Below are 27,104 nucleotides of genomic sequence, written 5' to 3'. Positions count from 1 at the left end.
AAAAATGGAGCTATTTCGCCTACAAAAATAATATTTTGGGAAAAAGGGAACATTGCCTATCTAACTGAGAGTCTCGTAAAGTGAAAACAACCGAAGCTCATCAAAGATAAACGATTTAATTTGATTGCTTTTCTGATTTCCGTGACCAAGTTACCTGTTGCTAGCTGGACAAAATGCTATGCTAGGCTATCGATAAACTTACACAAATGCTTGTCTAGCTTTGGCTGTAAAGCATATTTGGAAAATCTGAGATGGCTGGGTGATTAACAAAAGGCTAAGCTGTGTCTCAATATATTTCACTAGTGATTTTCATGAATAGGAATATTTTCTAGGAATATTTATGTACGTTGCATTATGCTAATTAGTGTCAGTCGACGATTACACTCCCGCACCCGGGATGGGGAGTCACTAGAGTTAAGACACACATTGAAATGTCACCGGAGGGGATGGCTGACGTTTTACGTGCTCCTAACCATTTTGTTCATTTTTTTTACGTTGTTTGTAACTTCTTTTTTTTAAACTTATTTTGTACATAATGTTGCTGCTACCGTCTCTTATGACCGTTAATAACTCCTGGACGTCAGAACAGTGATTACTCACTTTGTACTGGAAGAATACATTTTCTTTAACGAGCCCGACGGGAAGGATATATTGCTTTCTCAGGAACGGGCCCAAATTCCCGTCATTTGCGTGAAGAAAAACAGAGAAAAAGGGGGCGGAGGTCGGACTGCCTTCTTGAGAATTTGTTGGCGAACAAGTAAACTCCCACTGTCATCCGTTATACAACATGCAATAATTGGAAAATTAAATGGATGACCTACAATCAATATTATACTACCAATGAGACATTAAAAACGGTAACATCTTATGTTTCAGAGTTGTGGCTGAACAACAACACGGATGATACAGAGCTGCAGAATTCTCCATGCACTGGCAAGACAGAGAAGCTACGTCTGGTAAGACGAGGGGCAGGAGTGTGTGTCTATTTGTCAATAACAGCTGGTGAGTGATGTCTAATATTAAATAAGTCTTGAGGAAATGCTCACCTGAGGTAGAGTACCTCATGATAAGCTGTAGACCACACTATCTACCAAGAGAGTTCTCATCCTATATTATTCAAAGCCGTCTATTTAACACCACAAACTGATGCTGACACTAAGACTGCACTCAACCAGCTGTATAAGTCCATCAGCAAACAACAAAATGCTCATCCAGATGCGGCACTCCTAGTGGCCGGGGACTTTAATGCAGGCAAACTTAAATCTGTTTGATCTAATTTCTACCAGCATGTCACATGTGCAACCAGAGGAAAAATAACTCTAGACCAGCTTTACTCCACACACAGAGATGCAAATCTGACCATAATTCTATCATCCTGATTCCTGCAAAACAAGCAAAAACTAAAGCAGTGAGTACCAGTGACTCGCTCAATACAGAAGTGGTCAGATGACGCAGATGCTACGCTACAGAACTGTTTCGCTAGCACAGACTGGAATATGTTCCGGGATTCATCAAATGGCATTGAGGAGTATACCACCCCGGTCATCGGCATCATCAATAAGTGCATCGACGACTTCGTCCCCACAGTGACTGTACGTACATATCCCAACCAGAAGCCATGAATTACAGACAACATCCGCATCGAACTAAAGGCTAGAGGTGCCACTTTCAAGGTGCGGGACACTAATCCGGAGGGTGGTAAGAATCCTGAACCATCGAACAGGAAAAGCGTCAATACAGGATTAAGATTGAATCCTACTACTTCGGCTCTGAAGCTCGTCGGATGTGGCATGGCTTGAAAACTAAGGAAAACCCAGCTGCGAGCTGCCCAGTGACGCGAGCCAACCAGACAAGCTAAATGCCTTTTATGCTCGCTTCGAAGCAAGCAACACTGAAGCATGCATGAGAGCACCAGCTGGTCTCTCTCGGTAGCCGACGTGAGCAAGACCGTTAAACAGGTCAACATTCACAAAGCCATGAGGACAGACGGATTACCAGGACGTGTACTCAAAGCATGCACGGACTAACTGACAAGTGTCTTCACTGAAATTTTCAACCTCTCCCTGACCGAGTCTGTAATACCTACATGTTTCAAGGAGACCACTGGAGTACAGTTGTGGCCAAAAGTTTTGAGAATGACATAATTAGTCATTTTCACAAAGTCTGCTGCCTCAGTTTGTATGATGGCAATTTGCATATACTCCAGAATATTATGAAAAGTGATCAGATTAATTGCAATTAATTGCAAAGTCCCTCTTTGCCATGCAAATTAACTGCATTTCAGCCCTGACACAAAAGGACCAGCTGACATCATGCCAGTGATTCTCTCGTTAACACAGGTGTGAGTGTTGACGAGGACAAGGCTGGAGATCACTCTGTCATGCTGATTGAGTTGGAATAACAGACTGGAAGCTTCAAAAGGAGGGTGGTGCTTGGAATCATTGTTCTTCCTCTGTCAACCATGGTTACCTGCAAGGAAACACGTGCCATCATCATTGCTTTGCACAAAAAGGATATTGCTGCCAGTAAGATTGCACCTAAATCAACCATTTATCGGATCATCAAGAACTTCAAGGAGAGGGGTTCAATTGTTATGAAGAAGGCTTTAAGAAAGTCCAGCAAGCGCCAGGACCGTCTCCTAAAGTTGATTTAGCTGCGGGATTGGGGAACCACCAGTACAGAGCTTGCTCAGGAATGGCAGCAGGAAATGCATCTGCACACACAGTGAGGCAAAGACTTTTGGAGGATGACCTGGTGTCAAGAAGGGCAGCAAAGAAGCCACTTCTCTCCAGGAAAAACATCAGGGACAGACTGATATTCTGCAACAGGTACAGGGATTGGACTGGGGTAAAGTAATTTTCTCTGATGAATCCCATTTCCGATTGTTTGGGGCATCTGGAAAAAAGCTTGTCCCGGAGAAGACAAGGTGAGCGCTACCATCAGTCCTGTGTCATGCCAACAGTAAAGCAACAGTCCTGAGACCATTCATGTGTGGGGTTGCTTCTCAGCCAAGGGAGTGGGCTCACTCACAATTTTGCTTAAGAACACAGCCATGAATAAAGAATGGTACCAACACATCCTCAGAGAGAAACTTCTCCCAACCATCCAGGAACAGTTGGTGATGAACAATGCTTTTTTTCCAGCATGCTGGAGCACCTTGCCATAAGGCAAAAGTGATAACTAAGTTGCTCAGGGAACAAAACATCAGTATTTTGGGTCCAGGGTCAGGAAACTCCCCACACCTTAATCCCATTGAGAACTTGTGGTCAATCCTCAAGAGGCGGGTGGACAAACGAAAACCTACAAATTCTGATGAAGTCCAAGCATTGATTATGCAAGAATGGGCTGCCATCAGTCAGGATGTGGCTCAGATGTTAATTGACAGCATGCCAGGGCAGATTGCAGAGGTCTTGAAAGAGAAGGGTCAACACTGCAAATATTGACTCTTTGCATCAACTTCATGTAATTGTCAATAAAAGCCTTTGACAATTATGAAATTCTTGTAATTATACTTCAGCATTCCATAGTAACATCTGACAAAAATATCTAAAGACACTGAAAAGGCAAAATTTGTGGAAATTAATATTTGTGTCATTCTCAAAACTTTTAGCCACGATTTATATAGCCCTTCTTACAGCTGATATCCCAAATTGCTGTACAGAAACCCAGCGTGAAACACCAAACAGCAAGCAATGCAGGTGTAGAAGCATGGAGCTGTGAGGGGAACGGCACCTCAGTACCTCCAGGCTCTGATCAGGCCCTACACCCAAACAAGGGCACTGCGTTCATCCACCTCTGGCCTGCTCGCTTCCCTACCACTGAGGAAGTACAGTTCCCGCTCAGCCCAGTCAAAACTGTTCGCTGCTCTGGCTCCCCAATGGTGGAACAAACTCCCTCACGATGCCAGGACAGCGGAGTCAATCACCACCTTCCGGAGACACCTGAAACCCCACCTCTTTAAGGAATACCTAGGATAGGATAAGTAATCCCTCTCACCCCCCCCTTTTAGATTTAGATGCACTATTGTAAAGTGACTGTTCCACTGGATGTCATAAGGTGAATGCACCTATTTGTAAGTCGCTCTGGATAAGAGCGTCTGCTAAATGACTTAAATGTAAATGTAAATGGTGGCTAGGAAAAACTCCCTTGAATGGCCAAAACCTAAGAAGAAACCTAGAGAGGAACCAGGCTATGTGGGGTGGCCAGTCCTCTTCGGGCTGTGCAGGGTGGAGATTATAACAGAACATGGCCAACATGTTCAAATGTTCATAAATGTCCAGCATGGTCAAATATTAATAATCACAGTAGTTGTCGAGTGTGCAGCAAGTCAACACCTCAGGAGTAAATGTCAGTTACCTTTTCATAGCCGATCATTAAGAGTATCTCTACCGCTCCTGCTGTCGCTAGAGAGTTGAAAACAGCAGATCTGGGACAGGTAGCACGTCCGGTGAACAGGTAAGGGTTCCATAGCCTCAGGCCGAACAGTTGAAACTGAAGCAGCAGCACAGCCAGGTGGACTGGGGACATCAAGGAGTCATCATGCCAGGTAGTCCTGAGGCATGGTCCTAGGGCTTAGGTCCTCCGAGAGAGAGAAAAAAAGAGAGAATTAGAGAGAGTATACTTAAATTCACACAGGACACCAGATAGGACAGGAGAAGTACTCCAGATATAACAGACTGACCCTAGCCCCCCCCGACACATGAACTACTGCAGCATAAATATTGGAGGCTGAGACAGGAAAGGTCAGGAGACATTGTGGCCCCATCCGATGAAACCCCCAGTCTGCAACTGGATCCTGGACTTCCTGATGGACCGCCCTCAGGTTGTAAGGGTAGGAAACAACACGTATGCTATGCTGATCCTCAACACTGGGGCCCCTCAGGGGTGTGTGCTTAGTCCCCTCCTGTACTCCCCGTTCACCCATGACATCTCCAACACCATCATTAAGTTCTTACGACACAACAGTGGTAGGCATGATCACCAACAACGATGAGACTGACCTCACTATAGGCTGAGGCCTGACAGTGTGGTGCCAGGACAACAACCTCTCTCAATGTGAGCAAGACAAAGGAGCTGATCGTAGACTACAGGAAAAGGCGGGCTGAACAGGCCGCCATTAACATCGACGGGGCTGTAGTGGAGCGGTTCGGGAGTTCCAAGTTCCTTGGTGTCCACATCACCAACAAACTATCATGGTCCAAACAGTCCAAGACAGTCATGAAGAGGGCACGATAACACCTGAGGAGACTGAAAAGATTTGGCATGGGTCCTCAAATCCTCAAAAAGTTCTACAGCTGCACCATCGAGAGCCTCCTGACCGGTTGCATCACCGCCTGGTATGGTAAGTGGCCCGCATCTGACCGTAAGGCACTACAGAGCGTAGTGCGTATGGCCCAGTACATCACTGGGGCCAAGCTTTCTGCCATCCAGGACCTATATACTAGGCGATGTCAGAGAAAAGCCCAAAAAATTGTCAAAGACTCCAGTCATCCAAGTCATAGACTGTTTTCTCTGCTACCGCAAGGAAAGTGGTTCCGGAGTGCCAGGTGTAGGACCAAAAAGGTTCCTTAACAGCTTCTACCCCCTAGACATAAGACTGCTGAAAAAATAATAAAATGGCCACCCGATTATTTACATTGACACCCACCCATTTGTTTTTACACTGCTGCTGCTCACAGTTGATTATCTATGCATAGTCACTTCAACCCTACCTACATGTACAAATTACCTCAACTAACCTGTACCCCCGTACAATGACTCAGTACCAGTACCCCCTGTATTTATAGTCTCATTATAGTAATTTTATTGTGTCACTTTGTTAAGCACATTTCGAGGTTGAATATTTAAGGACTCAAGGCATTTCAGCTTTTCATTTGAAATAAAAATAACAATAAATCGAAAAAACATGACTCCACTTTGACATTATGGAATATTGTGTGTAGGCCAGTGACAAAAGGATCTCTATATAAACAATTTTAAATTCAGACTGAAACACAATCAAATGTGTAAAAAGCCAACGGGTGTGAATACTTTATGAAGGCACTGAATATCCTGACCCGAGCTTGTATCCCCAGTTGTCCCTGGCTAAACTAGCTGAACTATGCTATATTTCGTCCTCATTGCCAAACTTCATAATTACTGCACCCTTAACTTCCAAACTCATTTGCTAGTTATGCAGTCATGTTACTAAGAAATTACCTGGAAAGAAACTTGAAAATTATTTATTGTTTTATTGAATTTTCATGACTGGTTCGCCACCATTGTCTGACACGACAGATATCTCGAATTATATCATTGCTACTTTAAATGCGGATCCAAGTTCAGTTTTGAAATCCACCGGTGTCATTGGCATAGGGTTAGCTGGAAGTGTCTGTCTGGTCTTAGAACTGTGACAACGGGCAGCCTCTCCCCACTTAGCTTGATGGGATATGTAGTGATTTTGCCAACACAGCCTGATGTGTACAGAGTCCTGTACCCTTAACCTTTTAAAAACGGACCACTGTATTTGTTGATTAAATGGGACTTTATTAGTGTAATGAGTAATTAAGGAATGTCACAAGCTAATTGACATGAGAAAACTCAAGAAAATAGCAACTCTACAGAGCGCCAATGCATCAAAGGGTTAATAAAAAAACATGTATTGTCACATACAGTGCATTCGGAAAGTCTTCAGACCCATTGACTTTTTCCACATTTTCTTACATTACAGCCTTATTATGACAAACATCCCCACAGCATGATGCTACTCCCATCATGCTTCACCGTAGGGATGGTGCCAGGTTTCCTCCAGACGTGACGTTTGGCATTCAGGCCAAAGAGTTCAATCTTGGTTTCATCAGAGCAGAGAATCTTTCTTATGGTCTGAAGAGTCTTTAGGTGCCTTTTGGCAAACTCCAAGCGGTCTGTCATGTGCCTTTTACTGGGGACTGGTTTCCTTCCTTCTCCCATCTCCACAGAGGAACTCTGTAGCTCTGTCAGAGTGTCCATCGGGTTCTTGGTCACCTCCCTGACCAAGGCCCTCTCCCCCGATTGCTCAGTTCCGACGGGCGGCCAGCTCTAGGAAGAGTCTTGGGGGTTCCAAACTTTTTCCATTTAAGAATGATGGAGGCCACTGTGTTCTTGGGGACCTTCAATGCAGCAGAAATCTTTTGGTACCTTTCCCCGGATCTGTGCCTCGACACAATTCTCTCTCGGAGCTCAACGGACAATTCCTTTGACCTCGTGGCTTGGTTTTGGCTCTGACATGCATTGTCAACTTTGGGAGCTTATGGGAACAGGTGTGTGCTTTTCCAAATCAAGTCCAATCAATTTAATTTACCCCAGGTGGACTCCAATCAAGTTGTAGAAACATGATCAATAGAAACAGGATGCACCTTAGCTCAATTTCAAGTCTCATAGCAGAGGGTCTGAATACTTTTGTAAATAAGGTATTTCTGTTTTGTTTGTTTTTTCATAAATCTGCAAACTGTTTTTCGCTTTTTTATGGCATATTGTGTGTAGATTGATTTTTTTATTTATTTAATACATTTTAGAATGCAGCTGGAATGTAACAAAATGTGAAAAAAGTCAAGGGGTCTAAATACTTTAAATAGCACTGTAAATGTTGGTTGTTTTGCTCTAGGACACCTGCAGGTCTTACTGTCTGAAGGTCCCCCTGTACTACTTGAAAAAATGAATGGTGGTATATAGAGACTGTTGAGTGGGAAATAAGGGGTTAAATACATGTTTTGAAAAATGATGTTAAAAATGTTAAAAAACTGATCTTTCTTATATCTCTCAGATATAGAACACTTCAGAACAAACTTCCTTTAGATTGTTTTGTGGGGACTATCTGTTGTTCCATGTAGTGAATCTGTTATTTAATGTGTTTGAATGGGCTAATAATAGTAAGGCCCAAACATTTCATCAAATCATTTTTGGATATATATTGTTTTTATACTTCAAGTGGTTTTAAAATTCTAAATCGAATAGCTAATGATCCTTGGTATGAACTTCTTAAAACAATTCCATATTGCTTAGGAGAAAAAAGGTCTTGCTCGGAACCTTAGATATTCTCCTGCAATCCTCCAAGGAGGTGAAAAGAAAAGACGCAAATAATCAAAGGCAAATAAACTTATGCAGATTGGATAGGTGTAAGCAATATGGTGACAATTCTACCTGTCCTATCAGAGGGCAAGATGGAGCTAATGTATCCCAGCGTATGTGAGTGTACTACATCCTCCAAGGACTGGGATGTTCTACATGTCGGAGAGGAATGTTTGTTCTACATAACATATTTCTATCTGAATGCGCTAAAACATTGTACCCTGCTCAATGTGCCACTAATCTACCCGTAACCTGTGTCATTTATTTCTGCATCCTTCAATGCCTCTTTACCCTTTATCTAGGGGTTCTGCCATTCACCCAAAAAGCCTACCGTATCCCTTCCTCAGACTCCACCTGATGTCCTCCATGACAACCCACCCTCCAAGATCCCACTTTTCATTACATTATCTAAAGCTACTCTTATTATCATGTTGACCAGGTGGCGAATCGCATCTCTGCATGTCTGGCAGACATATCAGTGTGGATGACGGATCACCACCTCAAGCTGAACCTCGGCAAGACGGAGCTGCTCTTCCTCCCGGGGAAGGACTGCCCGTTCCATGATCTCGCCATCACGGTTGACAACTCCATTGTGTCCTCCTCCCAGAGCGCTAAGAACCTTGGCGTGATCCTGGACAACACCCTGTCGTTCTCAACCAACATCAAGGCGGTGGCCCGTTCCTGTAGGTTCATGCTCTACAACATCCGCAGAGTACGACCCTGCCTCACACAGGAAGCGGCGCAGGTCCTAATCCAGGCACTTGTCATCTCCCGTCTGGATTACTGCAACTCGCTGTTGGCTGGGCTCCCTGCCTGTGCCATTAAACCCCTTCAACTCATCCAGAACGCCGCAGCCCATCTGGTGTTCAACCTTCCCAAGTTCTCTCACGTCACCCCGCTCCTCCGTTCTCTCCACTGGCTTCCAGTTGAAGCTCGCATCCGCTACAAGACCATGGTGCTTGCCTACGGAGCTGTGAGGGGAACGGCACCTCAGTACCTCCAGGCTCTGATCAGGCCCTACACCCAAACAAGGGCACTGCGTTCATCCACCTCTGGCCTGCTCGCCTCCCTACCACTGAGGAAGTACAGCTCCCGCTCAGCCCAGTCAAAACTGTTCGCTGCTCTGGCCCCCAATGGTGGAACAAACTCCCTCACGACGCCAGGACAGCGGAGTCAATCACCACCTTCCGGAGACACCTGAAACCCCACCTCTTTAAGGAATACCTAGGATAGGATAAGTATTCCCTCTCACCCCCCTTTAAGATTTAGATGCACTATTGTAAAGTGACTGTTCCACTGGATGTCATAAGGTGAACGCACCAATTTGTAAGTCGCTCTGGATAAGAGCGTCTGCTAAATGACTTAAATGTAAATGTAATGTTGCCTAATCTGATAAGAAACTGTGCTTGCCATATCATCCTGGATACACTAGCACTGCAAACACTCCAAGAGCAAAGAGATCAGCTGTGCCTGGACTCTTCAGTTTACCCTTCCAAGACTGGCTGCCTGTCGAGGGAGTCCATCCTTTCTAACTTTGTTTAATGTTATCCCAGCCACTGTCCACACAGGAGGCCTCTTGCCAGGCCATCGTTGTAAAAAATAATTTGCTTAATTTCTGTCCTGCTTTTAAAAAACAATCAACAAGTGCTGCATCAGTAGGAATGACAAGATAAAGAACCCCTTACAGAACTGAAGGGTAGTGCATCCTGATGTAAACTACTGTATAGGCCAGGGATCATCAACTATATTCAGCTGCGGGCCAATTTTCCGCAAGAAGCCTAAACAGATATAATATTTGACTGAAACATAATCATAGTAGGTTGCCGTCTTTCAGACGGGACGTTAAAATGGGTGTCATGACTCTCTGTGGTCAATTAAAATTCCACAGCGCATATTGTAAGAGTAGAGGTGTTCACCTTGGCATCATGGCTAAATTCCCAACCTGGCCACATTTCATCATGGACACCTAATCATTCCTCTCATTCCTAATTGGAATATATGACTCCTTTACCTCTCCAAGGACATGCTGTGGTTAACTTGATTAACTTATTAAAAAATCTTTGCTAAAACTAAACTAGCGTTAGACAAAACAGCATACAGAGTTAAATCAAGCTAGTTATATCCAAGCTGACTTAGAATCACATGAGGTCTGTCACATCCACATGGATTCTAGATAGTTAGATAGCGCTGCCCTATTCGTGCAGCCTGCTATTTTGCCTTATTGACAGCATTTGAATTACTATTACTACCAAGGTAGTAACCACAAAAACATTGTACAAACTACCATGGTCCAAAAATGAACCAAAAATGAACCAAAACTACCATGGTCCAAAAATGAACCAAAAATATTGTGGTTTTGTACTAGCAGCATGTAGGGAAACATGAAAGCATGGTAGTTGTTAAAAATGTATTATGATGGTCTGTGTCCCACCATTGTTTCAGGTAAAGTGACCAACAACGTAGTAATTTATGGTACTCACAAAATGCAATATTGACTACTTGCTCTGCAATGGCAAAGCGTAGGACTAGTACCCTCTTGAGCCCTTTAGAGCATAGTAAAACACATTTACATTACATTTAAGTCATTTAGCAGACGCTCTTATCCAAAAAACCAACACACATGGTTTAGTAGTGTAGTGTACCCTCTTAAACCTTGATAGGGTATGGAGAGAAGAATGAAGTAGTCTGAAACCTTAAAGATTTAAAATAGTTTGTTTATCTGGTGCTTCACTTTTCAATACAGTTTGTTGGCTCTCCATTTTGAACTGACTAGGCTACTCTGATAAAATTCTAAATAGCCAACACAAATTTTGGGGGTAAAAAGGTATTAATTATCATCTTATCTCATTGATAAATGTATATTCTTAACATATAGTGCAATCAGAAAGTATTCAGACCTACATTTCAGACCTACATTTTCTAAATGTTATTCGAAAATGGATTAAATCATTTTTTACTCATCAATCTACGCACAATACCCCATAATGACAAAGTAAAAACAGGATTTTAGACAATTATAAAAGAAACAACTGACATCTCATTTACATAATTACCCTTTGCTTTTACCTTTATTTACCTAGAACAAATTTTTATTTACAATAATGGCCTAGTAACAGCAGGTTACCTACCTTGTTCAGGGGAAGAATGACAGATTTATTTTACCTTGTCAGGTTGGTGTTTCGATCCACCAACCTTTTGGTCATGGTTCAACGCTCCTACCACCAGGCTACCTGCCACCCCCTTGTTGAAGCACCGTTGCCAGTGATTACAGCCTTGTGTCTTCATGGGTATGATGCTACAAGCTTGGCACACTTGTATATGGGGAGTAATCCCATTCTTCTCTGCAGATACTCTCAAGCTCTGTCAGGTTAGATGGGGAGCATTGCTGCACAGCTATTTTCAGGTCTCTCCAGAGATGTTCAATTGGGTTCAAGTCCGGGCTCTGGCTGACATTCAGAGACTTGTCCCAAAGCCATTCCTGTGTTGTCTTGGCTGTGCTCTTAGGGTCATTGTCCTGTTGGAAGGTGAATCTTTGCCCCAGTCTGAGGTCCTGAGCGCTCTGGAGCAGGGTTTTGTAAAGGATCTCTCTGTACTTTGCCCCGTTCATCTTTCCCTCGATCCTGACTAGTCTCCCAGTCCCTGACACTGAAAAACATCGCCAGAGCATAAATAGAAATTAAAGGTAAAAAGTTGTGCACAAATTTGTTGACATCCTTGTTAGTGAGCATTTCTACTTTGCCAAGATAATCGATCCACCTGACAGATGTGCTATATCAAGAAGCTGATTAAACAGCTTGATCATTACACAGGTACACCTTGTACTGGGGACAATACCACAGGTGTCTCAAGTTTGAGGGAGTGGGAAATTGGCATGCTGACTGCAGGAATGTCAACTAGAGCTGTTGCCAGACAATTTAATGATAATTTCTCTACCATAAGCTGCCTCCAATGTAGATTTACAGAAGGAACTTCAATCTTTTGTCTTGCCCATTCAACCTGTGAATAGCACACATACACAAACCATTTCTCAATTGTCTCAAGGCTTAAAAATCATTCTTTAACCTCCACTTCATCTACACTGATTGCCGCAGATTTAACAGCTGACATCAATAAGGAATCATAGCTTTCACCTGGTCAGTCTGTCATACAGTTGAAGTCGGAAGTTTACATACACCTTAGCCAAATACATTTAAACTCAATTTTTCACAATTCCTGACATTTAATCCAAGTAACAATTCCCTGTCTTAGGTCAGTTAGGATCACCACTTTATTTTAATACTGTGAAATTTCAGAATAATAGTAGAGAGAATGATTTCTTTCTTTCATCACATTCCCAGTGGGTCAGAAGTTTACATACACTCAATTAGTTTTTGGTAGTGTTGCCTTTAAATTGTTTTACTTGGGTCAAACGTTTTGGGTAGTCTTCCACAAGAAGTTGGGTGAATTTTGGCCCATTCCTCCTGACAGAGCTGGTGCACGGTTAGTTAGCCTGAGTCAGGTTACTTAGCCTCGTTGCACGTGCAGGCTTTTTCAGTTCTGCCCACAAATTTTCTATAGGATTGAGTTCAGGGCTTTGTGACCACTCCAATACCTTCACTTTGTGGTCCTTAAGCCATTTTGCCACAACTTTGGAAGTATGCTTGGGGTCTTATCCATTTGGAAGACCCATTTGCGACCAAGCTTTAACTTCCTGACTGAAGTCTTGAGATGTTGCTTCAATATATCCACATAATTTTCCTGCTTCATGATGCCATCTATTTTGTGAAGTGCACCAGTCTCTCCTGCAGCAAAGCACCCCCACAACATGATGCTGCCAACCCTGTGCTTCGCAGTTGGGATGGTTTTCTTCGGCTTGCAAGCCTCCCCCTCTTTCCTCCTTTCGCACCAAAGCACGTTCATCTCTAGGAGATGAGCGGTATGACGGCTGCGTGGTCCCATGGTGTTTATACTTGTGTACTATCGTTTGTACAGATGAACGTGGTACCTTCAGGCGTTTGGAAATTGCTCCCAAGAATGAACCAGACTTGTGGAGGTCTACAATTTTTTTCTGAGGTCTTGGCTGATTTCTTTTGATATTCCCATGATGTCAAGCAAAGAGGCACTGAGTTTGAAGGTAGGCCTTGAAATACATCCACAGGTACACTCAAATGATGTCAATTAGCCTATCAGAAGCTTCTAAAGCCATGACATCAATTTCTGGAATTTTCCAAGCTGTTTAAAGGCACAGTCAACTTAGTGTATGTAAACTTCTGACCCACTGGAATTGTGATACAGTGAATTATAAGAGAAATAATCTGTCTGTAAACGATTGTTGGAAAAATGACTTGTGTCATGCACAAAGTAGATGTCCTAACCAACTTGCCAAAACTATAGTTTGTTAACAAGAAGTTTGTGAAGTGGTTGAAAAACGAGTTTTAAATGACTCCAACCTAAGTGTATGTAAACTTCCGACTTCAACTGTAAGTATTGGCAAAATGTGTAGGATGAGACTGCATCTCTCACATGGACCGGTAGACCTTTCCAGAAAAATAAGCTCTATAGGAGAACGCCCTGCCTCCAGCTGTTTGCTGAGAAAACCTTGATTTCAGCCCTAGCCTTAAAGGTTGACTGCGCTTCATGACTGGAAATTGTTTTTCAATCAATGCTCATTAAGAAATGCTAGTGGCCACGACTGGCAAATGAGAGTTGTCTTGGGGGTGTGGTTTTATGTGGGTGTTTCTTGAGTGTGTCTTTGCACTAAAATCATTACAAATAAATATGCAGTTTTGAAACTGTAGTAAAAGTGCAGTAACTGCAGTTTTTTTGGATGAAGTATTTGCAGCATATTGCAGTTGTAATGCATTCTACAAAGAAAATGTTCCTGGGGTAGCCTTTAGGGGTTCTTGAAATTGAATCTGAACCCCTATAAATTCTTAGGAACCATTTCAATAACCATATTATTTATAATAACAATAACACAATATTTTAGTTGTCAGTGTTTATTATGATTTCAGTGGCAAAACAGAATTTAAAAAATCTAGAGCCCCAAGTCCAATGGATATATCCTCTGGCATGTTGATGCTAATGTGTTGATGTACTCCATATCCATAGCCAGAATGATTTTGCAGTGAACAGTGATTAAAAAGGCTTTTATATTCAGAGGTGTAGGGAGGGTGAAGTCTGTGAAAATAAAATATTTTAATTATACAGATATTTAACAAAAAACATGCACACGACAGAATTCATAAATTTGTTTTTATGGTAAACGTGAATGAAAACAAAAATTGATAATGGTTTTCATACACACACCTTGTTCATAATGTAGAGGCCTATGGGATCATATTTGAAGAGGTACGGGAGGAGGATGGTACATGTGATCTGCAAAACAGATCGTTGTATGCCTCCTCATCAGTATACCTGCAGACACAGATACAAAAGTGAGCAGTTCAGTCATATGCACCCAATGCAAGTAGCCTTAAACATATTCCTCTTTGTTGATTGAAATCTATCAGAAATCACGGTTAGACCCAGATGCGGACACGTCGAATAGATTAATATTCCAACAGGGTCAGGCAATAGACAGGTCAAGGCAGGCAGGGGTCAGTAAACCAGAGGTGGGGCCACGGTACTGAACGGCGGGCAGGGTCAGGGGCAGGCAGAGTGGGCAGGCAGGCGGGCTCAGGTGTCAGGACAGGCAAGGGTCAAAACTAGGAGGGCGCGAAAAAGGAAAGACTGGAAAAAGCAGGAGCTGATAACAAAACATCTGGTTGACTTAACAAACAAGACAAAAATAGAGAACATAGGTATAAATACACAGGGGATAATGGGGAAAATGGGCGACATCTGGAGGGGGATGGAGACAATCACAAAGACAGGTGAAACAGATCAGGGTGTGACAGAGATTGAATGGTGTCCATTTTATCTTTTAGAAAGATTTGCACAAATATGAAAAGATAGATGTATCATCATAAAACAATATCAATTTAGATCATATAAGGGCCTTACAATACCTTACCTTAAATTGAGGAGATTTTTACATTGTTCAGTTAAGTGCCCGTGGAACAATTGCTTAAAATGAATAAGAGGGGGCTAGAAGCGTCTTATATGGTGACCTAAAGAGTGCCTAGGACAGGCAAGCCCCATACTATTGTGGAGGACTTAATTCTTCCTGCTATCGCTGATATGGCTGGGACAATGCTGGGGGAAAAGGCCCAAAAAAAACTATAGAGACAATGCCATCCAACAACACTGTTTTGAAACAATTACTGCTTCGCATACAAGCCAGTGAATTCTATGCGTTACAGCTGGATGAGTCAGAGGCACAGCTCCTGGTATATGTCCATTACGTTTATGGTGGGTTAATTATTAAGGAAGACATCCTCTTCTGCAAACCACTGGAAACCAGGACAACATGAGAGGTTATTTTTAAAGTACTGGACAGCTTGTGACATCAAATGGACAGGCAGTTAACCCACTGTTCCCCTAGGCCATCATTGAAAATAAGAATTTGTTCTTAACTGAATTGCCTAGTAAAATAAAAGGTAAAATTAAAAATTAAAACAATTAAATACACTGCACTGGTTATCAAGAGTCAAAGTATAAACATGTTTTTTTGAATTGAGAGACAAGCTTAAAGTTCTTTACTGACCATAATTTTCACTTGTCTGACCACTTGCATGATGATGAGTTTCCCACACGACTGGTCTATCTGGGGGAATTTTTCTCATCTGAATGATCTGAATCTAGGATAACAGGGACTCTCCGCAACTATTTTCAATGTGCGGGACAAAATTGAGGCTATGATTAAGAAGTTGGAGCTCTTTTCTGTCTGCTTTAACAAGGACAACACATAGGTCTTTCCATCAAATGTATGATTTTTTGTGTACAAATGAACTCAAGCTTACGGACAATGTCAAGTGTGATATAGCAATATATTAACCAAGCATGTGGGATCACTTAATCTGGATAAACAGGGAAGAAATTGAGATATTTATGTTTGGTTTTAACTACCGTGTATAGGAGGGTACCAGTGTACCTGTGTAATGGGGGAGGGTGTCCGTGTGGGGATTACATAATAACCAACTTGGGACAGTTTTGGGATTGGAGAAGAGGGTATCCTTATAGCATAGGGGATCCCACAAAGGTGGATAGGTTTTCCATGATATGGAGAAAACCTGGGAGCACTGTTGAACTCTGTAAAGGTGATGAAATCCTACTAACCATTAGGTCCATTAAGCTTTCTGATGCAGGAACCTACACCCTCGGTCTGTAAAGAAATGGGGCCGACATGATGGGTGTGTTCTCTGTGAAAAATTCTGCCGAAGCCACAGCGGTCCCAGATGAACCAGAGCCTGAGCCAGACACACTCCTCCACCACTCCAGGCCCAACCCTGCCTCCACCAACCAAAATATCAAACCCTATCCAGGTAATTAATATTAAGGATATCACAGATAGCGACCAATTGGGTACTGAAACTAGATATGACGGTAGGGAATATATGTGGTTGGCATACATGCGATATACTGCCAAGACATTACAAAGGAAGGACTGTGTTATTTGTGGCCACACTAGGCCTATATTGGCTACTCATCCATTTGCCTTGGGAAAGGGGGAAGGATGGAGGTGTATACTGGAAAGTTTTTACCATGTTAAACCCAACTCCACCCTTTGTAAGCCTCTGTCTCTAGTGTTCCCCGGAAATCCCTCCTCAAAATGCTCCATGGGGTGTTAAGCCATACGGAGGTAACTACAGTTGCATCACTGGTACAGGTAGGGGTTTTGACTATGGGCGGTTGCAGCAGATTGTAATAGTAACATAACCATTAATGCCACCTGGCCAGCGAAAGGCTTGAATCAAACTAAGGGTGTTGCTGATGTATGGTGGATATGTGGCCCAAACAGGCATTTAACACCTGTCCTTAGAGGTGACTGACAGGGTACGTGTGCTTTAGCCAGACTGACAATACCACTAACCATTATTGAAGTTACAGCTAATCAGCTCCTGGGATCAACTAGAAAAGCACCTAATGATGTTCACCCATACTCCAGATATAAGCGTGATACACCTTGGTCTGAGATAATAGATAATATACATATCAACCTACTAGGTGTGCCAGTAGGTGTTCCTCAGGAATTCCAGGCGCTAAACAGGAATGATGGTTTATTGCATCTACTACCAATTCTTGGCCCCGCTATTGTGGATGCCAATCAGACCTCATGGATAAATTATATATACTATATTCAACAACGTTTTGTTAACTATACCCTCTCTGCCCTTACTGGTATGGCTGAGCAATTGGAGGCTACTACCAGGACCACCAGGCAGAATATATTGGCTTTAGATATGATCCTGGCCAGCCAAGGAGGGGTTTGCAAAATGTTTGGTGAACAATGTTGTACATTTGTACCTAATAATACCAGTCCTGATGGGAGTATATCAAAAGAATTGGTTGGGTTGGAAAAGCTCTCAGTTGAAATGAAGGGCATGGCTGGGGTGGAGGAGTCTGGCTGGATGTATTGGATGGGTGTGTGGCTTGGTAAGTATCACTGGTGGTTACTGGATTTCTGACCCTAATTCTTATGTTTTTGTTATTGATGTGTTGTGCTGCCTGTATAATCCCTTGTTTGAATAAATATGTTACAGATGTGCATGCTGCCAGTATATGATGCCTCTCCTGGAGGCTCCAGAGGCGGTGCAGACTCTGACTCAGATTTTGAGAGAAAGATGGGGCTCGCCAAAAATGACCCATGGTTCCCTGTTGGGAAAGTGGTGGATTCTGTTTAGAGCCCCTATCTTTTATTTGCAGCAACAATCAACGATAGGCTGGGTGAGTTTAAACCACGCCCAGTCTACTCTGACAGGCCGACTCGGAAGCAGGAACAACTTCTGTCAGAGTATATAATGATAACTTTGTAAGGAACAAGTCAGTTCTCTGTTTGCCCTGATATATATATATTTGCCCGTATATACGAAAATTGCATTTACCACTTATTGCTTAGCTAATAAAAAGTACATAGTAAACAATTCGGTGACTCAGTGTCATACTTATCCTGATACCAGATTCGATTGGCGCAACCCTTAACACTCGACATTCTTCTCACCAATCCCGGTCGACTCCTTTAAGTTTCAAAACTATACAGCTGTAGTCCTGTTCCTTATTGCAATGTTCCATTTGATATTTTTGTGTTTTTTATGGTGCGTGTGCCACACAGCAGCATGTAATCTATTTTATCTCCAATATCCAATATTGAATAAAAAAAGTGACATATTGATACATAATTGTTTGCGAGGTGCTAATGTGAAACACTTGAACACATGTCGCACTGAACGCACCATCGGCACATGCAATCGAGCAACGCACTGCTGCATTGATCAACGACTTTTGTATTAGATACCACCTACATACGTTTGCTTGACACCCCCTTGTTATCATATTGGAGGAAGAGAATACAGAAATGTATTGAAGGTTTTTTTTGAAGAAATCATTTGAAATAAAGTTGTGTGCATTTTTTTAAGTACATGCATTTCAAGGTCCTGGAGTGGCCGAGCCAGTCTCCAGATCTCAACCCCATAGAAAATCTTTGGAGAGAGTTGAGGGTCCGTGTTGCCCAGCAACAGCCCCAAAACATCATTGCTCTAGAGGAGATCTGCATGGAGGAATGGGCCAAAATACCTGCAACAGTGTGTGAAAACCTTGTGAATGTAACGGTTTGCTTGAGTTGAAGGAGAGGCGAACTAACAGCATAACACGGTGCCTGCCCGGTCTCTCTCGCCCCCTGGGACACCGTGTGCAAGGCTGGTGCCATGTAAGCCGGCCCAGGGAGACGCACTGGAGACTTGGCACTTGGCTCGATGCCCACTCTAGCCCGGCCGATACGCGGAGCTGGAATGTACCGCACCGGGCTATGCACCCGCACTGGGGACACCGTGCGCTTCACAGCATAACACGGTGCCTGCCCAGTCTCTCTCGCCCCCTGGTAAGCACAGGAAGTTGGATCAGGTCTCCTACCTGGCTTCGCCATAGTTCCTGTGTGCCACCCCCCAATACATTTTTGGGGCTGCCTCTCGGGCTTCCTTGCCAGCCGTGTTCCCTCATATCGCTGGCTCCTCTCTCCGGCTGCCTCTGCTCTCCTAGCTGCCTCTGCCTGTTCCCATGGAAGGCGATCCTTTCCCGCCAGGATCTCCTCCCATGTGTAGCAACCCTTGCCGTCCAATACATCGTCCCATGTCCATTCCTCTTTGCGCCGCTGTTGCTGTTGCCCGTTACCACGCCGCTTGGTCCTGTTGTGGTGGGTGATTCTGTAACGGTTTTCTTGAGTTGAAGGAGAGGCGGACCAAAATGCAGCGTGGTTTCTATTCATGGTTCTTTAATAAAGACTCTACACATGAACAAACTAACAAAACAAGAAACGTGAAAAACCAAAACAGCCCTATCTGGTGCAAACACAGAGACAGGAACAATCACCCACAAAATCCAACACCAAACAGGCTACCTAAATATGGTTCCCAATCAGAGATAATGACTAACACCTGCCTCTGATTGAGAACCATATCAGGCCAAACATAGAAATAGACAAACTTGACATGTAACATAGAATGCCCACTCAGATCACACCCGGACCAAACAAAACATAGAAACATACAAAGCAAACTATGGTCAGGGTGTGACAGTGAAGACTTACAGAAAACATTTAACCTCTGTCATTGCCAACAAAGGGTATATAACAAAGTATTGAGATAAACTTTTGATATTGACCAAATACTTGTTTTCCACCATAATTTGCAAATAAATTCTACAATGTGATTTTCTGGATTTTTTTTTCTAATTTTGTCTGTCATAGTTGAAGTGTACCTATGATGAAAATTACAGGCCTCTCATCTTTTTAATTGGGTGTTAGAGGAATTCTAAATTCCTATATGTTTTGTAGCCATAACCAAATTCACACTATCTATTTCATAATAAGTTGTAAGTTTATCATTTTTGCATGAAATAGATCGAGACCAGTCTTAACAGTCAGTTAACCGCGTTTAATTCAAGAGAGTACTGACCCAAAATACAAAGAACATTACATTTTAAAGAGAGAAGATAAAAATGACGTCATCAGTTTCTCACACTCTCTCCGATCCACACAATAGCACAGTGTCTTCAGGTCTGGAGATTGTCTTCTACTCCCCTCATAAAACAAACATTCCAATCTGTCTAAAAAAATATACTCTACTCCACTAATGGAACATCAAACAAACATTTTTATCTGTCTAAAGAGATATGCCATCCCTCTCCCTTAAACCCGCAGGGTACAGGCAATTAATTCGTTTTACTTACATTTTCAGTCCTAGATTAACCAAGAACCCATACATTTCATACCATAACATAATAGTATTAAAATAAATGGTTCTAATATCAATGTATGCATTTATTTATAATTATGGCAGGTTTTGTCCTCCATATATCTTGGACCCCAAGAGAGATTTTAATCTCACTCTTGGATATAGTAACTTGAAATTAAATGTACTCTACACTTCATATACTGACTAGGAGGGTTCCATGTAATAAAGTGCTGCATGTATGGTTGACAGTTTCTACATTGACAAAAATAACGAGTAATTAATACCACATGCTAAGGAGCTCTGATAAGGGTGCATGGGCACACATAGCCCAACTGTACTTCACCTGGAAGAGCAACTATAACAGCAATCAAGAGCATACAGAAATCATAATTTACATGCCTTTTGGTTCACATGATATGCTACACGGACCCCAAACCGGCAACGGTGGTTGTGATAGCATTGCAAAATAATTTAACCAGTATATGTTAATAAGTCATTTAAACCACACTGCTCGAAAGCATCTGCGTTGCTGAGCAGATGCTTGATGCTTTGGTTTAAATTGCAAACTCCACGAAGCCAAACTACATAAAAAAATGGTTGCGTTTGGTGGCCAGTTTGGGGTTCGTATTGTGGGCAAACTGATTAGTTTGATAATTCTGCCATCTGTTGATATGTTGTGGTACATGCATGGGTGTCCTACACATCACTGAGCGATCCTCGAGTTTGATGATTGCACAAAGTGGGACAGAGCCTATCCTAATTTGATCACGCGGTTGTCGCAAAGAATATTCCTGTGCTGCAGGAAATTCAAATGAGCCTAGTTGATTTACATAAATTCACTGAAAACCCAGAGTTCTCCTTCTCTCTCGCTCAAACGCTAAAGCACCAGACAGAAAACATTTCCTTCTACTGTAGGTCCTACTGTTAAAAAATATATCTGAAATACAGCCATACACATGTTTTCTATTCCCTGCCATAATAGATTTTATCATGTGTACCGTTATCTATTCCGTGCTACTTTGAAAACATACAATCACCTATCAAAAGATCCCAGACAAAATGTACTCAATCTACAAGCAATCATATGTTGGAAATGACTTTTCTGTTATAGTTCTCTTAGCCTATCCAAATAAGCCAAAAGAGGAAGTGCCCTGTTTAGACAGTGGTTGGATTATATTTACTGATGAATAACAAGGATCCCATGGGGCATAAAAAACTGAGATATTGTTCAGAAATGTAAAAATACTGTCTTTGGATCGTTTACCCTTTGAATTACTACTAATGAGCGAGGTAGGTAGACATCATCTTCCTGTCCTGAAACCGCCTGCTCACATCAATGAGAATTTGAAGTTCTGAGAGAAAGATAAGGGCAAGCATGCTTAAAGGGTGCTCAAAAGAATGTAATGAATTGAAATGTTTGGCATTCAATGAACTTCAAAATAATAAAACCATGAGGATGGTTACTTTATCATTGTTTAGATGTCATCAACATAGAAATGTGTGCCTATCAGGTTGAGTTTGTCCTGGATGTTATTTGTCTGGCATGTTGATCTGTCATGGTTGTTTTTGAGTGTGTGAAACCTATAACCCACCCCTAGTACCCAATACAATTATGTGGGGATATTAAATAGACTAATCAAGACAGGTCATGTGAAAAATATTGCAACTTTATTAATTTCATTCATCTACAATGTCAGTACGTAACAGTTCACACGTTGCAGAAAATATGAGCTATAAACTGAGTATCTCAACACTTGAAAATAAAACATTATTCAAATACAGCTTTAGTTTGATGCAAGAATCGACCTACAAAACATTATGGAAGCGGGATGTAGATTATTTTGGTAGATAAAAGGGTCTGCAGTTTACCATGAGGTAATCTACACTGAGTATATACAAAACATTAAGGACACCTGCTCTTTCCATGACAGACTGACCAGGTGAAAGCTATGATCCCTTATTGATGTCACTTGTTCAATCCACTTCAATCAATGTAGACGAAGGGGAGGAGACAGGTTAAAGAGGGATTTTTAAGCTTTGATACATTAGAGTCCATGGCTCAACAAATTGAGGCTGTTCTGAGGAAGAAAGGGAGGAGGTGCAACTCAATATTAGGTGGGTGTAACTCAATATTAGGTGGGTGTTCTTAATGTTTTGTATAATCAGTGTATCGTGTATATATAAAGGGGATTCAAAGGAGGAAAAGCTAAACAATTGGAAAAACAAACCAATGTACAAAAAATAATTTGGTAATGCCCCACATTCTTGATAGAAAGCTGTTCCAATGAGTTCAGAACTTCAGAGTGGGGTTTGTCTAAACATTAAACTTTTAAAGCCTCCTCTCCAGCAAGCCAATTAAACATATTTAAAAATACTATCCTATGTACTGAAAACATGTTCATAACACTGCCATTAAAACATAGCTTTGAAATAGTGTAACATGCAACATTTCCTCTGCAGTGTTTTATTAGAGTTTCAACCTCTGTGTGAAATATTGCAACACAAAATAAAGTGATGACAAAAACATACCAATCTACAAAAGCATATTATAATGTTTTACAAAAGGTTTTGCATTGATATTTGCAGTATCACATTATGTAGTGTGTCATTTGTTTTCAAGTTTTTTTTAAAATTCATCATACTTTCTACTGATATTTAATTAAAAATATATAAAGTATATTTTTCAGGCCATAGAAGTAAACCACTAAAGAGATTAAGCAGCTTAATTTGTTTCATGCAGTTCTGCTGTCATGTTATGCAACCTGTACATCATTTAATGCCTAATTCACAACTTAAAGGGATAGTTCACCCTAACGACATATTGTAATTATGACATGAATGCTAAAAAGTTAGCATTTGGAGACAGTGGTCAAATAAACAAAACCAAAGCATGGATTGCTGTCTTAACTTGTCCATAGACTACTTACAGGGTAATGGTAAACCAATGTAATTGTTTTATTAATTTAATTTGGGTGAGCTATCCCTTTAATGCATTCCTTTGCTATTCATTCCACTATTTTTGAGGTTTACACATGTGGCCAGTGCATGTAGCTCTATTTTCGGCTGGAGCTACGGCACAAGTGCCAAACACACAAATTCAGCATGTAAAAACTGTCGCTTTGGCGTTTTCCACCCCATGTGCCAGGTTCAGCAGCGCATCAATCTAATATCAGCTTGCTTGCGCTGTGTAAATATTTTAGGCGTGCCCATGAAAACAAGTTCAAAAGTGACAATTTCATGCAGCGCATATCGGGAGACTTAAGACCAATGAAAAGCCGGTCTTTGCGGTTGGTAATGGCAAGGATTTTGTGAGCTGAAGCGCAACCTATCCAGCTGTGACCCTTATACTCATGGAAGAAGAGAGGATATGTTTTCTCATTTGGTTTCATTTGATTAAAAATTGTGCATAATCCTCCCTTCCTCTCAATGAAGGCAGTTGTTTTGTCCTGCCCAATGCGTTCGCCAAGTAGCCAAGCCTAACAATAAAGGGTTTCGCTAGTGAGACCGTTTTGAAATACATCTTAACCAACAAAGCTTAATTAAAAATGAACGTTTGGGAGCAGAAAAACAGAAAAAAAACAGTAAGTGGACATCCCCTTATATAATGTATGTATGTATGTATGTATGTATGTATGTATGTATGTATGTATGTATGTATGTATATATGTGTGTTATTTTAGCCAGCTCCCGTTTTGGACGTGCGTAAAAATAAAAAAAACTCCAGGCAGGCTACTTGTGTCCATATGCCCATCATGAAAGGAGAGATGAGATAATGCTGGTGACCCTTTAGAACTTATGTTCCTGTAACAATTGCTTGTTTTCCGTTTCACATGATTACAAACCAAGCCATCCTGTAGTCTACCCTTAAAGGGAAACACCACATTTTTTCCAACTTCATATTCATCATCACCCCAACATCAACATGTGAAAATGGTGAGTTTCTATGTTTTGTTGTAAAAAAAAAGATAAGTGTTTCCAATGACATCATCAGTGTGCATAATGTGATTTTGACCAATTGTGAGTAAACATTGCCTACTAATGGTCTACTAATTGGTTGATGATGTCATTGGAAACACTTGTTTACTACAAAACATTTAAACATGTATTTAGACAGCCTACTTAAAACAACTTTTTCTTTTGATTAGAATTTGATTGGAATGATTCACTCTTTAGGCCTCATCAATAGTGAATTACATCTTGCTTATTGACAACGTTTGGCATGTCCATGGCTCAGCCATAATGACATTTACAGTAGGCCTAGCTCATATCAGTGTGAATGCTATGTTTAATAATATATTTCCATATTGAAGCAATGCAATTACATAGAGCAATGTGGACTGCCAACATGTTCAATATATTTAGGAAAGATGGGTGGGCCTACATTTAGTTAGTTTGTTTCTATAGACTATTTAATAGTCTTTCTATAGACTATTTAACTATTTAACGCTATAGCGGACTGACATTCAAATTGGCGTTGATGACAATGCAAAACATAAAAGACTGTAAAGCAACCACATATTTAGCCATGGAGAATGTTCTGATTGGCCAGTCAAGTGTCAAAATCCAGCCCTTTCGTGCCACCGCCACATAGTGTACCCATAATTTCTGCAGTGTGCATGGTGTGTTTCTGGTCACTGCCTGGAGGTCTCCAGAAGCAGTATTCCAGCATGCAAGCGATCTAGGCCTTCTTCCTCCTACCCTCACTCTCCAGTCTACCTCTCTGCACTGATCTTATAGCGCAGCACAAAGTATGCAAGGAGGCGGAGGCTCACAAAGAACATGCCAAGCACTATGAAGTCAAGGTACAGTTTGGCATCTTCCACGTCAAGCTCTTTCAAGATGGCCTCCGACTTCTGGAAATGGCATGTTTCATCCTTGTTGCAGTGGAGGTCCTCCCGGTCCAGGCCATAGATGGAGAGGATGACACCTTCAAAGCCATACCTACAAAATAATAGGAACTGCTTTATGGTGCTGCTAAAGAGGATGAACAGTAGTGGGGTAAGTTGAGACATGTCTTACATTCAGCATCCCTACGTCAATGGAAATACACCGAACAAAAATTTAAATGGAACATGTAAAGTGTTGGTCCCATGTTTCATGAGCTGAAATAAAAGATCCCAGAAATGTTCCATATGCAGTTTTGTCACACAACAATGCCACAAATGTCTCAAGTTTTGAGGGAGTGTGCAATTGGCATGCTGACTGCGAACATTCATCAGAGCTTTTGCCAGAGAATTTAACATTCATTTCTCTACCATAAAGCTGCCTCCAATTTAATTTGAGATAATTTGACAGTATGTCCAACTGGCCTCACAACAGCAGACCATGTGTTATGGCGTTGTGTGGGCCGAGCGGTTTGCTGATGTCAACGTTGTGAACAGAGTGCCCCATGGTGGCAGTGAGGTTATGGTACTGTATGGGCAGATATAAGCTACGGACAACAAACGCAATGGCAATTTGAATGCACAGAAATACCGTGACGTGATCCTGAGGCCCATTGTGAGGGCCATTTTTTAAAAAAGGTATCTGTGACCAACAATCACCTGAAATCCATAGATTAGAACCTAATGAATACATTTTAATTGACTGATTTCCTCATATGAACTGTAACTCAGTAAAATCTTTTAAATTGTTGCATGTTGCATTTATATTTTTTGTTCAGTGTGTATATATAATTATTTAAAAAATAAATTTAAAAAAGGCCATTTAGCAGACGCTTTTATCCAAAGCGACTTACAGTCATGTGTGCATACATTCTACGTATGGGTGGTCCCGGGGATCGAACCCACTACCCTGGCGTTACAAGAGCCATGCTCTACCAACTGAGCTACAGAAGGACCAATAAGAAAGATATCTACATGTATTTCAGGATGTTGTGTATCCCTGGAAATAATCCAAATTCATGTAAACATAACAGTTTTGAAAACATAGCTTGTCCAAAAAATGTGGTCACTTGGCACCCTGGTATGGGGTAAGTTAAGCATAGGGTGGGCCTCCAAGTGTCGCAGCGGTCTAAGGCAGTGCTTCGCATGCAAGCTACTGATTTGGGTTCGATCCCGGGCTGTGTTGTAGCCATCTGCAACCGGGAGACACGATTGGCCCAGTGCCAGACTCCATGTCATCCAATAAGACCTTGTGTGCCTCTGCTCTTCTATCATAGCCTCCCTTTCGGACAGATGCATGTCCGTTTTTTTTTCTCCCAATGTACCTCTTTAGTGTCATTAAGTCTATTTTTTTCATCCCTTGCTGCTGCTCAAATGGACTTCACTTTTCTCACTTCTTTGGCTGTTCTGTCAAGAACCTCAATGGGGACTAGACCCCGGCTTGTTTTACATTTGTGTACACGGCGCATGATGATGTCGGCTCTGTAACAATACAAATGCACTCTTGAATTCATATGCATGACAGAATGCAAAAATAAAAATGCATATTATGTGTTAAACTGACATTTTGATTATTAGCCCACACAGTTACAAGGATGCACTTTCATGCTAGGTTTAGGACCTCATATTGTAGCTTATATAGACCTCAACTGATTGTATGAAACAATGTACTTTGGTTTAGATACAAGCATCATGAAACCTATAACACAAATTAATTTGACTTTGGGAAAATCAGTTTTTTGGACATAACTTGCTTATCACTTTTTCCACATGGTTTCTTCTGTCACAGACTTCATGAAATGATTACCACTTCTTTGGTCACATGATT

The 27,104-nt window shown here is 41.7% G+C and overlaps 1 protein-coding gene across 5 annotated transcripts in view; it reads right to left on the bottom strand.

The window, feature by feature from the left end:
- Positions 1 to 22,039: 22,039 nt before the first annotated feature.
- abcg1 (ATP-binding cassette, sub-family G (WHITE), member 1) overlaps positions 22,040 to 27,104 on the bottom strand; it is a 40,226-nt gene continuing 35,161 nt past the window's right edge. For all 5 annotated transcript variants that reach the window (XM_046295042.1, XM_046295045.1, XM_046295046.1 and 2 more), the window contains one exon: positions 22,040 to 25,334. In XM_046295042.1, coding sequence (XP_046150998.1) covers positions 25,106 to 25,334 — 229 coding nt within the window. In that variant the 3' untranslated portion in view covers positions 22,040 to 25,105. The remainder of the gene's footprint in view (positions 25,335 to 27,104) is intronic.

This window comes from Oncorhynchus gorbuscha, linkage group LG13, assembly GCF_021184085.1.
Source record: "Oncorhynchus gorbuscha isolate QuinsamMale2020 ecotype Even-year linkage group LG13, OgorEven_v1.0, whole genome shotgun sequence".
Classification (NCBI taxonomy): domain Eukaryota; kingdom Metazoa; phylum Chordata; class Actinopteri; order Salmoniformes; family Salmonidae; genus Oncorhynchus; species Oncorhynchus gorbuscha.
This window is presented reverse-complemented; position numbering and strand designations above follow the sequence as displayed.